Source organism: Pelophylax lessonae (assembly GCF_965119305.1).
Source record: "Pelophylax lessonae genome assembly, chromosome: 7".
In the NCBI taxonomy this organism is placed as follows: domain Eukaryota; kingdom Metazoa; phylum Chordata; class Amphibia; order Anura; family Ranidae; genus Pelophylax; species Pelophylax lessonae.
In genome coordinates this window covers 63,093,067-63,107,424 of record NC_138774.1, presented here as the reverse complement: position 1 = coordinate 63,107,424, position 14,358 = coordinate 63,093,067, and the positions used below count along the sequence as shown (strand labels likewise).

Below are 14,358 nucleotides of genomic sequence, written 5' to 3'. Positions count from 1 at the left end.
CTGTAGAATATCAGCCTATGAAAGTCCATGTACAGCAAAACCCAGACAGGAAGAGTGAGAAGCAGCATAAGGAGCCAATCAGTTTTGCTGCAGTGCTAACCAGGAACATGCTGATATGAAGAGACAGAGGAGTGTTAATGCACTAGACTGGTGTGACCTCTTTTGTGTGATTCTTCATAAAGTGCTACTGGGGCTTCCCAGTCTTAACAGGGAGGGCAGCAAGGCGGTGTGTCCCTGACCGATACCGTGCAGAGGATCTACACAAGGAACTCCACCGGACCATCGCACTTTATATGCAGGGAGTTTTGTTTTATTATCGCTTTAGGGTCATGTTGGGCCTAAAAAAAAATATTATTCCTAGAATACCACCATCATCCAAAAGCACAGGGCCCATGGATGACCACAAAGTTTAGCAGGACTTCAGAAGTTGGATGATGAAAGGAAACCCTTATGATATTAAAAAAGGCTGAAGCACGCTAAAGTCTTTCAGCTCTGTTGTAGCTTGAGTTGATGATACCTTTTAACCACTTGCCGACTGCTCACTAGAGCTCTACTGCGGCAAAGTGGCTCATTATCGTCTGGCGACGTAGACCTATGTCGCCAGACACTCCCCTTTCTCGGCGGGCGCTCCCGCTGTATTCAGTCACAGCGGGAGTCGGGCCAGGGGAAGAGCAGCGGCGAACGCTTGGGGGTCTAGTGTGGAGATCCGCCTGCTTGTGTAAACACAAGCGGGCGGATCTCCTAAGTGACAGGCAGGGTCAAATTGCAGGGTTCAGCATAGCTGAACCTGCAATCTGTCCCTGTGTCACTCAGTCACCTCCCCCCCACACGTTAGTAAGCACCAGGCATACATTAACCCCTCCCTCTCCAATAAAAATTAACCCCTTAACAGTGCATATGTATAGCACTGATTACTGCAGTAATGTCACTGGTACCCCCAAAAGTGTCAAAAATGTCAGTCAAGGGTCCGATCTGTCCGCCGCAATGTCGCAGTCCCGCAAAAAAAAAATCGCAGATCGCTGCCATTACTCGTTAAAAAAAAAAACACCAAAAATGACAGAAATCTTTCCCTTGGTTAGTAAACGCAATAACTTTTGCGCAAACCAATCAAAATACGCTTATTGTGTTTTTTTTTTTTTACCAAACATAGGTAGCAGAAAACAAATTGGCCAAAAATTAAAAAAAATTTAGATTTTTACATTTTTTTTGGGGAGAATTTCATATAAAAAAAATGTGAAAAATATTGTTATTTTTTCAAAATTTACGCTCTTTTTTTGTTTATAGCGCAAAAAGTAAAAATCGCACAGGTGATCAAGAAAGCTCTGTTTGTGGGGAAAAAAAGGATGTAAATTTTGTTTGGGTACGGCGTCGCACGACCGCGCAATTGTCAGTTAAATTCGCACAGTGCCGAATCGCAAAAAGTGGCCTGGACGTAAGACAGCAAAATCCTCCGGTGGTAAAGTGGAACCAAGCGGAGCATCTACAATCCATTTTACAGGATGTTTTTTTTTTTTTTTTTTTTTTTTTTTTTTACTAATCATGACACTTGCTCTTTTAAAATTTAATCACCAGTCATTTGTTACACGTTGGTGTGCCTAGATGAGTAATCGCCTACTAATCAATGTCAAACTTCTCAAACATTTTCCATAAAACTATACCTGTATGCTTTGACATAGTAGCAGTTAGACAATAACAGGACATGTCTTGGGCTATATGACCAGACCTGGTCAGTCTTGGCCATGATTTAAAGGATCAGTCCTTCGAAAACTGATATTTCAGGGTTTGCAATGCTGGAGACTCAAAACACCTGACGTCTCGGGGACATTTCGGTCTCATGTGACACCTCTGTGTTGAGTTCCCATCTGCTGATCCTCTTATAAAGGTCACACTCCCAGCTGGATATTTATTTTATGCTATGAAGAATGAAACTGGAAGAGCTGGAATACTGAAAGGTGGGCAGAAAGACCCAAATCTCCCAGGTGGACAAAAGAAGAACCTGGAGTTATGGAGATCTCGTTGATGGAGTGTCAGGGCCATGTAAGAAGCCAGGGGCTGACTTTGCCCACCTATAACTAAAATATCACTTTTGGGTGGACGACTGTTAAGGTGTTCCATCAGACAACAGTACCAACAGCAGGATGACAGACCTGAAAGCGGTAAAAAAAAATGTGACAGACATCATAACATTACAACTCTGGCTAAGATTATGCATCTGCAGGAGACTGTGATTTTGTCAGAACACAAATCTTTGCTATACAAGACCTTCAAGGCTTCGAGTGTGCATGACCTGGAACAGATCTCAAACTAAAGGGCTGTACACATGGTCCAAATATCAGGCGGTATCAGTCTGTTCAATCTAAACCGGTCGACATTCGGCCGTTCATACGGCAGCTGATCCAACAGAAGCTGGCTGAACATCCAGCTTCTGTCAAAGGGGCATGACCTAAAAAGGTCTACCGATCAGCATCTGATCCGTGCTCTTAGTCAATGGCTGAGAGCGTTGACTGGTGTGTTCTGGTGGGGGGGGGGGGGGGTGCACAATAGCTCAGTGGGGGAGATTGCTGTACTAACATCGTATTGCTAGTACAATGAGCTCTTCCCAAGCTCTTCAGTTTTTTCTCTAAAGGGCCATACACAAGGGCCAGAAAAAAAATGATAGTGTGTACAAGGCTTTAAAGAACTTCTGAAAAAAATGCTTTTCACCTTAACGCCCAATTTCATCTTGGAGGGGGTGAGGGGGGACACTCAACCTTTTCAACACAGAGGATCCCTTGAAATAACTTTTCAGTCTCAGGGAACCCTAATAAAAATGAATGACTATATCAAAGATTCATGATACATTAGGGTGATGGTCAGTGGGAAGAATTACCCCCTTACAGATAGCTAAAAAGATAAATGGTGTCAGTCGGAACTTATCTGAGAGGCAGAAATTGTTTATTGCTTAAGGAACCCTCAAACTTTCTAACCTGGGGTAACCCTTGAAATGACTTTCAGCTCTGAACCTCTGCAAATAATTACTATATCTTTAACTCTTATATTGGTGGTCAATGGGAAGAATGTCCTCTATACAGATGACTAAAAGGATCATTGGATCTTTTGGTCACATATCTGAGAAGCAAAAATTGCTTAATTGTCCAAGAAACCCCTAGCAACCTCTTAAGGAACCCTAGGTTTGCACGGAACCCTGGTTGAGATAAGCTGATCTATCCATTACTTCACCTTCTACGCGAAGGCGGGCAGGATACAGCATGGCGTATTTAATATGCTTGACCCGGAGTCTGCGTTTAGCCTCGAGAAAGGTTTTGCGCTTCTTCTGGACCTCTGCTGAGAAGTCAGGGAAGACGGCAAGTCGCCCATTGCCAAAAGGGATGTTACCTTTCTCCCTGGTGAGCCTGAGAACGGTGTCCCTGTCCCTGAAGTTAAGGAGTTTGGCTATAAAAGTGCGGGGGGGTGCACCTTGAGGCGGTGGTCGGCCTGAAAGGCGGTGAGCCCGCTCCACCACAAAAGTGGGGGAGAAGGCCTCACGTCCATAAGTGTCAGTGAGCAAGCGTTCCAAAAAATCAGATGGATGTGGGATCCCTCAGCTCCCTCAGGCAGGCCTATCAATCTGATGTTGCATCTCCGCAGCCTATTCTCCATATCATCCTGCTTTAATAGGAGCTGCGTGACTTGAAGCTGGAGATTGTCAGATAGGTGTTGCAAGGGGGGGAGGGAGTCTTCAACCCCACTGATCCTCTGCTCTGCCTCTGTGACCCTTTCCCTCACCTTCTGGAGGTCCTGCCGGACCAAGGAAATGTCTATTTTGACCTCCTCTATCTTGGAGGTGAGGGTTGCCTGGCACTGGGAGATTTCTTCTAGGACTCGGGCTGTCTCGGCTCCCGCCGAGCTTACCTCCGCTCCCGCTGCGGCGCCATCTTGGGCCTGTAGTTCCTTATCCAGGCGGCGGAATTTGTTGAGTTTGGCGGTCACATCTGCCGATTTCTTGGGCGGCGACATGCTGCGGGGTGCCCGGGGACCGTCCGGAGGTACGTGGGAGGCTGTGCAGGGTGGAGGAGTGCAGGATATCGGGGTTTAGGATTAATGGCCGGCGGAGCTCTTCTCACTTGTGTCCTACTGCATGCCGCTCCAGGCCACGCCCCTGATCTATCCATTACTGACGCAGAAACAATATGCAGGTCAGGGCTCAGAATTCGCTGTCAAATACTAATTTTCAGCTAGTGACTCACAAAGTAGCAACACAAGGATGAGCATGAAGGCCAAGGAGCTTGTTCCTTTAAAGACATGTTGGCAGTGGCACCTCCCAAGGTATATTTCCAGAGAGGTTCACTAGATCCTTTATATTTTTTTTTTACAGTTATAATACAGTATATTTTTTTTTGTTGGCCTTTTAGGACTACTTATCAGAACATCAGGATTTGGTGCGGGAGCTCGTCAAAACTCTGAAGTTTAAGGAAGATCTCTTGGAGGTAAGTGTGAGTGGTTGGTGGCCTTAGGACTTTAGCGAGTGTTTAGGAAAATAACATAATTAGACAATACTAACTAACTTTTTGCCTTCAGGACTGTCTGACCATGCTGTTGACGTTGCCCGTGGCCTGTGATCCAAATGGAGACCTCATCACAGATTTTGTGGAGAAGTTGAGAGCGAGGGAAGAGCAGATAAAGGTGACCCTCAGTGACATTATGTGACTCCATTTGTGATTGATTTGTAAGACTTGTGCCTCTAATGTATTGAATTGAAGATGATTGAGGCAAAACGCTCAAGGAGAACCTGTTGCCAGACCATTTATTTCAATAAAATCATCCCATACGATTTATATGGCCATTTTAACAATGCATGGTGTTTACCTGTAAAAACCTTCCTTGTGTAGACATCCAAAATCCCTGAGATTGCTACGGAGCGCTAACATCTTGGATGTGATGTCAGCAGCCCCAGCCGATTCAAAGCTTTTACTAAGGTGACACTCTGTACTATTCTCTGTCACTCCTCTCCCGGCTGTTACGCAATAGGTCTTGTAGGGGAGGTGATGAGAGGAGGAGCTGGACCAGCACAGACAGTAATTAGACCCTTCAATAGGTGGAGAGGGCTATGACTTGTAAGGAGGGAGGGGCAACTGTTTAACTGTACTGGAGTACGGCAAGGCCGCTGCTTCACCTTGTCAATAGCGATGTAGTAGTAATAAATTAACCACTCTAGATAAGCTGTACTGTATTGCAGAACACTCTTCAGGGCCCTACCTGGCACCCCCTTTTGTTCCTATTCTTCAGGGCGTTCTACATGGCACCCCCTTAACTGTAATACTCTCCGTGTGCGCTAGCCCCTTAATCCCCTGACTTCACTGGAGTGGTCCCCCTTCCTGGGCCAGACCCTTTGGCAAGTCCTTCAGTACTCACGGACACTGTTTTTCCCAAAAGACTCTGCTAGCAGCTCCACCGTCAGTTACATCGGATCCTCTGCAGCTCAGCTCCACACCTGGTTCACTAGGCCGACAGCCTAAGACCACCTTCCTCATACACTGCAGGAGGAGAGACAGCCGTCCACCTCCTCCTGGGACTTTGCTTCCCGCCAAAGACGCCCTGTCACATGTCCCCTCCGTATTTATGGTCAATCGCAGGATGCATTGCGAGAATGCCCTCCCACAGGGACTGCCATAAAACATGATGTTTCACTGGCTAGGTTTCCTCCTCTGTCCAATAAGCTACCTCATTGGATGCAGTGGGGACACTCCCTCAGACCCAGTGAATCACACCTGGAAACATGTGACAGGCAATCTAATGGATCAGGCTCCCCTGATAAGCAGCAGGAGCAAATAGATGCTTTACCTAGCACCTACCTAACTAGGAGGGTGCTACATATGCTATACGTATATGCTTTGGGCATATCTCTGTTTATTACTGTCATTATTTTTTGTTTCTTTTTTATATGTCATTTTTCCATATTCCAGGTTTATCCATATTTGATTAAATAAAATATTTGAAGAAAAAAAAAAAAACGTTCAAAACAGCGATACGTCAGCGCCTTAAATCAAGCAAAAAGCAGCATGTAAACAGTGTGAATATATAAATGCCAACAAAATATATAAAATAAAGGTTGCAGCGCTAGAATAATGTGACAATGGGTGATAAAAAATATCAAAATAAATATGGAAAAAATATGAATAAAGTCCATATTTGAAAAATAGTGACGTTTTCAAGTGTCTGTTTAATCAAGTGTCACCACAGTGATATCCTCCGCCAATAGAAGGAAATGCAAACTCACAAGAACGATATGCTGACCAGTTCTGAGAGCAAGTAACGTATTCAGTCTGATTATCAAGATCATATCCAGGATGGATATTTATTCACAAGCGCCTGTGCTGTCCTATAATATAGACATCATATCGTTCTGGTGAGTTTGCATTTCTATTATTGGTGGAGGATATCACTGTGGCAACACTTGATTGACCACTTCCTGCCTACCCTATAGGCAATTGACGGCGGGAAGGTGGTTGCATCATCCTGACCGGCCATCCTTTGACGTCATGAAGGATAATGCGCTCTGCAGAGCAGCGATCGGTGCTGCGGTGTGTCACTCTAAACTGACGTAGGCTCTTTACCATGTGACCAGCTGTGTCCAAATGGTAAATAATAAGAGCCGTTGATCGGCTTTCCTCAGTTCGTGCCTGACAGGCATGAGTAGAGGAGAGACGCTCTGCGGCTCTCCTGAGAGGAGGGGTCTGTGCTGGTAATCGGAGCATTGATTACCAGTGCAGACCCTAGAGCCACCAGGGATGCCCACCCATGGCCACCAGGGATGCCCCCCATGGCCACCAGGGATGGCAATCAAGGCTCAGAGAGCCTGCCAGTGGTGCCCTCCCCATCAGTGCTGCCCACTATTTCCATCTATCAGTGCTGCCCACCAGTGCCCATCATTGCCATTTATCAGTGCCGCCCACCAGTGCCCATTAGTGCCAACCAGTGCTGCCAATCAGTGCCCATCATTTCCCATCAGTGCCACCTACCTATCAGTGCCCATCAGTGCTGCATATTAGTGCCACTCCATCAGTGCCTCCTCATCAGTGCCTGTCAGTGCAGCCTCATCATTCCTTATCAGTGCAGGAAAAAACATATCTATTTACAAAACTTCATAACCTAAACAAAACTTTTTTTTTTTTTTTTAACTTTTTTTTTTATTTGTGTAACAAAAAAGAAAAAAACCTTGCAGTGATCAAATACCACCAAAATGACACAAATTTGGTGTAGGTACAGTGTTGCATGACCACGCAATAGTCATTCAAAATGCAACAGCCCTAAAAGCTGAAAATTGGCCTGGGCAGGAAGGGGGTAACTGCTCTGTATTGAAGTGGTTTAAAAGACAATTGAAAACGTCACAGTTTTTCAAATATGGACTTTATTCATATTTTTTCCATATTTTTTTTTTTAAATATTATGTTTTGATATTTTTTGTCACATTATTGTAGAGCTGCAACCTTTATTTTAGATATGAATCTTGATTTATCTTGCACTGACGTTGTCACTTTTCTCTGCAGAAAGAAGGGGAGGAGTTAGCTGAAAGCAAGCGCCAAAGAGATACAGAAATTGAACGTTTACAGGAGGAGATGATTGCAAGAGAGGAGGACATAACGAGGCTGACAAAGGTTCTGCGGGAGAATCAGGATACCATCACGGTGAGTTCAATATTGAGTGTATGTGGAAGGATTGGGTATGTGACAGTACAACGGGAGAGAAAAGAGTGAAGCTGTAAGATCAATGTAATAACAAGGTAACAAGATAGCCGTTGCCGACTTTTGTATTCATTTTAGTCATATGTGAAGTGGTGGGATTTTCTGCGCTAATCAAGAAAATGTGATGGCAATTATTATAGTGAGCTGCTGCACAAAGGAAACATGCAAAAATTGGAGATTCCCCTGAATTGGGACTTTATAGGCACATAAGGTTAAAAGGATAGATGAATAGTTTGAATGAAAAAATGATAAATTTTATTAAATACAAATACAAATCATAGATTTGTATTTAATAAAATTTATCATTTTTTCATTCAAACTATTCATCTATCCTTTTAACCTTATGTACCTATAAAGTCCCAATTCAGGGGAATCTCCAATTTTTGCATTTCTATTAGGGATGTGGCACAACAGGCTTTAGGTCTTCAGCACACCCCCCACAAAGGAAACATAGAAGTACCGACAATTGCATTCATTTTAGTCATGACCGATTTACTTTACGATGGACCTAAACTCTCTAAATGCACCCTTTATCCTTTATATCACTTCCCGGCCCCCCATCCTATCCTTCAGCTCCAGGCTTCTTTCATTACTGGTCCTGGAGCTGTGGCAGGAGGTCACCATCAATAAGCAAGAATAGGAGGGCATATCTTTAGGCTGAACAAAAAAAAAAAACTCCGATTCCTCCATCCGTGCTATACTGTAGCAAACCTCTTGAAGCGACTATTGAATGTGCTTCTGATTGACTGCAGCCGCTGTTTGGCTGTTCTTGTTCCCCAGCTCCTTCAATTTTTTAAATTGATGGATGTTGGGTGAAAGGTGGCAACAGGGCCACCCACTGAGGTTTAGGCTGGCCATACAAGCTGAAAGAAAAAAATATAATCGGATTCCTCCATCAATGCTTGAAGTGAATTTTCTGCTGGACAATTATTGGATACTGCTGACCATTTTCCACTCAGCTCCTTCGATCTTTCAGTTGAAGGACATAAGGTGGGAGCGGGTTGAAATGGCTGGCTTCTAAATTATTTTGGCTGTTTTTAAGGAACCAAATGAAATTCGAACAGTGTAGGTCCAAGCTTTACTGATTGGCTGGCTTTGCCTAACCAGCCAGTTGTAGACCTAAGTCTATGCCTGTTGGCGGAGAGCATGTGATCCTCCCTCCTTCACTGTGTTGTTGGACTGCAAGCATTGGAAAGGCAGGAACATCTGGCAAGCATCACAAAGTTTTCCTTGGCTTAGTAGGTGATTGGATGGTGGAGGCGATGGTTTGAATAAGGAAAGGTTAGGGGAAAGCTTTGGTCCCGTTTAAAGCCTAACTCCAAAAATTTAAATAAGCAATAACCCTTGCAGTGCAGGCACAGCCCCACAGCAGGGGTTATTGCTTTTGTTGATCTAGGGCAGGGATCCTCAAACTACGGCCCTCCAGCTGTTGCGGAACTACACATCCCATAAGGCGGTGTAAAACTCTGACATTCACAGACATGACTTGGCATGATGGGAATTGTAGTTCCTGAACAGCTGGAGGGCCATAGTTTGAAGACCCTTGATCTAGGGGAACAAAAAAACAGATGTATCCAATCCTCCAAATCCTCCGCTCCCCCCTGTTGTTTCTTCTCCCCCAGACTCCAGCAGTCTATTGTCCTCACATCATCAAGACCAAAGAAGGATCCATAGCCCTGCATTGGACATGATGACCCTCAAAGGACAGTCCACTGCCAAGGCCCCATCTGCTGGGGGGATCCAGTAAGATTATTTCTCCTCCTGCCCTAGATAAAATGAGCGATTACCCTCGCAGGGTGGACACAGCCCCTCTGCAAGGGATCATTTTTTTTAGTTGCCCAGAGTTTGGCTTTAAGGGAAAGCCACAAAAGTATTTCGTTTAGGACCTCAGGTCAGATTGGTCACTTATTTCACCAGATCCATCCCCCATCTCTGTAAACGCACACTCTGTAAGCAGGAAGACACGTGCACACTGTAATAGACTGGGTGTAAAAACAAACATATCGGTGCAATGTGAACTAGGGATCGACCGATTATCGGCAAAGCCCATATATCGAGGGCTAATATGCACTTTCCCCGATATATCAGAATCGGCCCCAAAGGTTACCGATATTGCCGATATTTCGGGAAACTGCTTGTACTGGAGTGATGCCTGCAGCTAGAGGCATCACCCGGGTACCGGCGTCCATAGCCGACGGTTGGCTGTCTTGTAATGACAACCGATCCGGCTGAGAAGCCGCTCGGTTGTCATTACGAGGAGCGGGAGGGGACGTTTCCGCCACCTTCCGCGGCTCGCCCGGGTCTCCTGTCCCACCAGGAGACCCGGACAACCAGCCGAAGACCCAATCAAAGCCGCATTCAGCTATGATCAGGTCTCCATGTAAAAACTAATTCTCTCCTTTCAGACCAGCGCTGGGTGACATCACTCAGGGGATCCTAACGCGCAGGGCAGGAGGCACTTTTCGGAGCTCTGATTTCCTGCTACCTCGATGTAATGCCTCCGGGGCTGTACTTGGCTGTCACTGTGTCCGGTCTTTTAATGTTGGGGTGTCCAGCTGCCTGCAGGAGAGGGCGCCCTATCTGATGAACAAGGCCACCAAGATCTATGGGGCATCTGCGGGGGCTCTCAATGCTGCCGCCTTGGTGAGTCCTATGGAGAGACATACACAGCAGTTCGGCTTCTAGTGGTGCCATAATGACATCACTTCCAGGTACTCGGCGCCAGTTTAAAAAAAATTACAGCATTCAAAACAGCCAAGCTTGGCGTTTTGAATGCTTTTAAGTGCAGAGGAGGGGTTTGGGGTCTTTTAAACCCCAGATCCCTTCAAAAGAGTACCTGTCAAGTGATAAAAATGAAATGTACAAAAGTATCAGCCCATTTCGGCCGATACCGATATTCAATGCCACAGAGGACCCCCAGAAATGGCAGATGGGTTACTGTAGGTTCAGGAAGACTTAGAGGGGTGGATAGAAGACATGTCCCACAGTCGGTGGTTCTCCAAAATTCATTTGCAGCACTCTCAGAATGTAAGGACAACATGGATATGGACTCAAGCACAGAGGGTGAGAAACCATCGACTCCTATGTCTAATGTATGCAAGACTGCAGCCAAGGACAAAAAAGATAAAGTGAAGTCTCAAAGGAAGCAGCTGTTGCTGGGTGATTCAATCATAAGAAGTGTGGAGCTTAAAGAAAATGGTCTTGTGAGATGTCTCCCTGGTGCTACTGCTAGACGAGATAGAAGACGTATTATTAATATTGTTAAGCAAGCAAAGCAGGAAGGGGACGTGGATGTTCTTGTCCATCTAGGGACAAATGACCTGGCTTGCAATGAAGTGTCAGAGGTGAAAAAATCTTTTATCACACTTGGAAATGACGTACAGGATTTTGCATCCACCATTTCATTTTCTGAAGTTCTGCCTGTGCATAATGTTCAGAATGATAGGCAGAGGCGCATAAAGGAGTTCAACATATGGCTTAGTAAATGGTGTCAAGAGCAAGGATTTGGCTTTGTTTCTCATGATAGCTCTACTTGGAATAGACAGGAACTGTACAAAAAAGATGGTTTGCATCTTTCTCTCAAAGGAACAAATGTACTTAGTGAACAACTCCAAGAATTTGCGAAAGAGTATTTAAACTAGGAAGGGGGGGCAAAAGAGTGGAATTACAAGAGTCCAATTGCCCCCCGAAACAATGCCAGAACAGGTCAGAAGCACAGAGGTTAAGAAATGATAAGCTCAGAGTCCTGTCTACAAATGCTCGCAGTTTAGGTAAAAAAATCAATGAACTTGGGTCAATTATGGCATCTGAGAATGTAGATTTAGTGGCTGTTACGGAGACATGGTTTAATGAAAGAAATGACTGGGACATAACCATACCAGGGTACTCTTTATACAGAAGAGACAGAGAAGGCAAGAAAGGAGGAGGAGTGGCCCTGTATGTGAAAGATAGCATTAAATCTAACCTAATACAAGTTGGTGAAGCCAACATAGAGTCAGTTTGGGTTACGTTGCAGTTTGCTAATCATGCAGTAACTCGTGTAGGTGTGATATATAGACCACCTGGTCAAGTTAAAGAACTAGATGATCTACTAGTTGAAGAAATAGCTAAAATGACAATGAAAGGAGAAGTTATCATTATGGGAGATTTCAATCTTCCAGATATAAACTGGAAAACCAAAATAGCAAGTTCTACCAGGAGTACAGATATTCTAAATTCCCTACTGGGGTTGTCTCTGCAACAAGTGGTTGAGGAGCCAACCCGGAGGGAGGCCATTTTGGATCTGGTATTCACAAATGGGGATTCGGTATATGATGTCATTGTAGGCAAAACCTTGGGATCCAGTGATCACCAGTCAGTGTGGTTTAATATAAGAACTGTGAAAGAGTCACACCACACAAAAACAAAAGTTTTAGATTTTAGAAAAACAGACTTTTCAAAAATGAAATTAGTCATAAATGAGTCCTTATCAGACTGGTACGGATTACATGGAGTCCAGGAGAAATGGGACTACTTAAAAGGTGCATTATTGAAGGCAACAGAAAATTGCATTAGACTTGTCAGTAAAAGCAAAAAAAGGAAGAGACCACTGTGGTACTCAGCAGAAGTGGCCCAAATCATTAAAAATAAAAAGCTAGCATTTTGTAATTATAAAAAAACCCAGAGCAATGAAGATAAGGAAATCTACAAGATTAGGCAGAAAGAGGCCAAGCAAGTTATAAGAACTTCTAAAGCGCAGGCAGAAGAAAAACTAGCTCAGTCTATGAAAAAGGGGGATAAGACATTCTTCAGATATATAAATGAAAAAAGGAAATTAAAACAAGGAATAACTAAATTAAAAACAAAGGACGGAAGGTATGTAGAAGAGAATAAAGGGCTAGCCGACTGCCTTAATGAATACTTCTGTTCAGTTTTTACAGAAGAAAAAGAAGGAGAAGGAACTCCACTTGAAAGGATGACTAATGAATCGTTTGATGCATGTGTCTTTACAGAGGAAGACGTTCTAAGATTGCTGTCTAAAGTGAAGACAAATAAGTCACAGGGTCCTGATGAGATACACCCAAAATTATTAAAAGAGCTTAGTGGTGAGCTGGCAAAACCATTAACAGATTTATTTAACCAATCATTAGTAACAGGAGTCGTCCCGGAAGATTGGAAATTGGCAAATGTCGTGCCCATTCACAAGAAAGGTAGTAGGGAGGAATCGAGCAACTATAGACCAGTGAGTCTGACATCAATAATAGGCAAATTAATGGAAACCCTATTAAAGGATAGGATTGTGGAACATCTTAAATCCCATGGACTGCAAGATGAAAAACAACATGGGTTTACTTCAGGGAGATCATGTCAAACAAATCTTATAGATTTTTTTGACTCGGTGACTAAAATAATAGACGGTGGAGGTGCAGTAGACATTGCATATCTAGATTTTAGTAAGGCTTTTGACACTGTCCCACATAGAAGACTTATCAATAAACTGCAGTCATTGAGCATGGACTCCCATATTGTTGAGTGGATTAGGCAGTGGCTGAGTGACAGACAACAGAGGGTTGTAGTCAATGGAGAACATTCAGAACAAGGTCATGTTACCAGTGGGGTACCTCAGGGATCTGTACTGGGACCAATTTTGTTTAATATCTTCATAAGTGATATTGCAAAAGGCCTCGATGGTAAGGTTTGTCTTTTTGCTGATGACACAAAGATATGTAACAGGGTTGATGTTCCTGGAGGGAAACGCCAAATGGAAAAGGATTTAGGAAAACTAGAAGAATGGTCAGAACTCTGGCAACTGAAATTTAATGTGGATAAGTGCAAGATAATGCACCTGGGACGTAAAAACCCAAGGGCAGAATATAGAATATTTGACACAGTCCTGACCTCAGTATCTGAGGAAAGGGATTTAGGAGTAATTATTTCAGAAGACATAAAGGTGGGAAGACAATGTATTAGAGCAGCACGAAATGCCAGCAGAATGCTTGGATGTATAGGGAGAGGTATAAGCAGTAGAAAGAGAGAAGTGCTTATGCCGCTGTACAGAACACTGGTGAGACCTCACTTGGAGTATTGTGCGCAGTACTGGAGGCCATATCTCCAGAAGGATATAGATACTCTAGAGAGAGTTCAGAGAAGAGCTACTAAACTAGTACATGGATTGCAGGAAAAAACTTACCAGGAAAGGTTAAAGGACCTTAACATGTATAGCTTGGAAGAAAGAAGAGACAGAGGGGATATGATAGAAACTTTTAAATACATAAAGGGAATCAACTCGGTAAAGGAGGAGAGCATATTTAAAAGAAGAAAAACTACCACAAGAGGACACAGTTTTAAATTAGAGGGGCAAAGGTTTAAAAGTAATATGAGGAAGTATTACTTTACTGAGAGAGTAGTGGATGCATGGAATAACCTTCCTGCAGAAGTGGTAGCTGCAAATACAGTGAAGGAGTTTAAGCATGCATGGGATAGGCATAAGGCTATCCTTCATATAAGATAGGGCCAGGGATTATTCAGAGGATTCAGATATATTGGGCAGACTAGATGGGCCAAATGGTTCTTATCTGCCGACACATTCTATGTTTCTATGTTTCTATATCGGTATCGGCAACAAAAAAAACGATATCGGTCGATCGCTAATATGAAC

The 14,358-nt window shown here is 43.8% G+C and overlaps 1 protein-coding gene across 3 annotated transcripts in view; it reads left to right on the top strand.

The window, feature by feature from the left end:
- LOC309560234 (uncharacterized protein) overlaps nucleotides 1-14,358 on the top strand; it is a 77,408-nt gene that overhangs the window by 38,676 nt on the left and 24,374 nt on the right. For all 3 annotated transcript variants that reach the window (XM_082263810.1, XM_082263808.1, XM_082263809.1), the window contains exons 4-6: nucleotides 4,392-4,466; nucleotides 4,558-4,662; nucleotides 7,527-7,664. In XM_082263810.1, coding sequence (XP_082119936.1) covers nucleotides 4,392-4,466; nucleotides 4,558-4,662; nucleotides 7,527-7,664 — 318 coding nt within the window. The remainder of the gene's footprint in view (nucleotides 1-4,391; nucleotides 4,467-4,557; nucleotides 4,663-7,526; nucleotides 7,665-14,358) is intronic.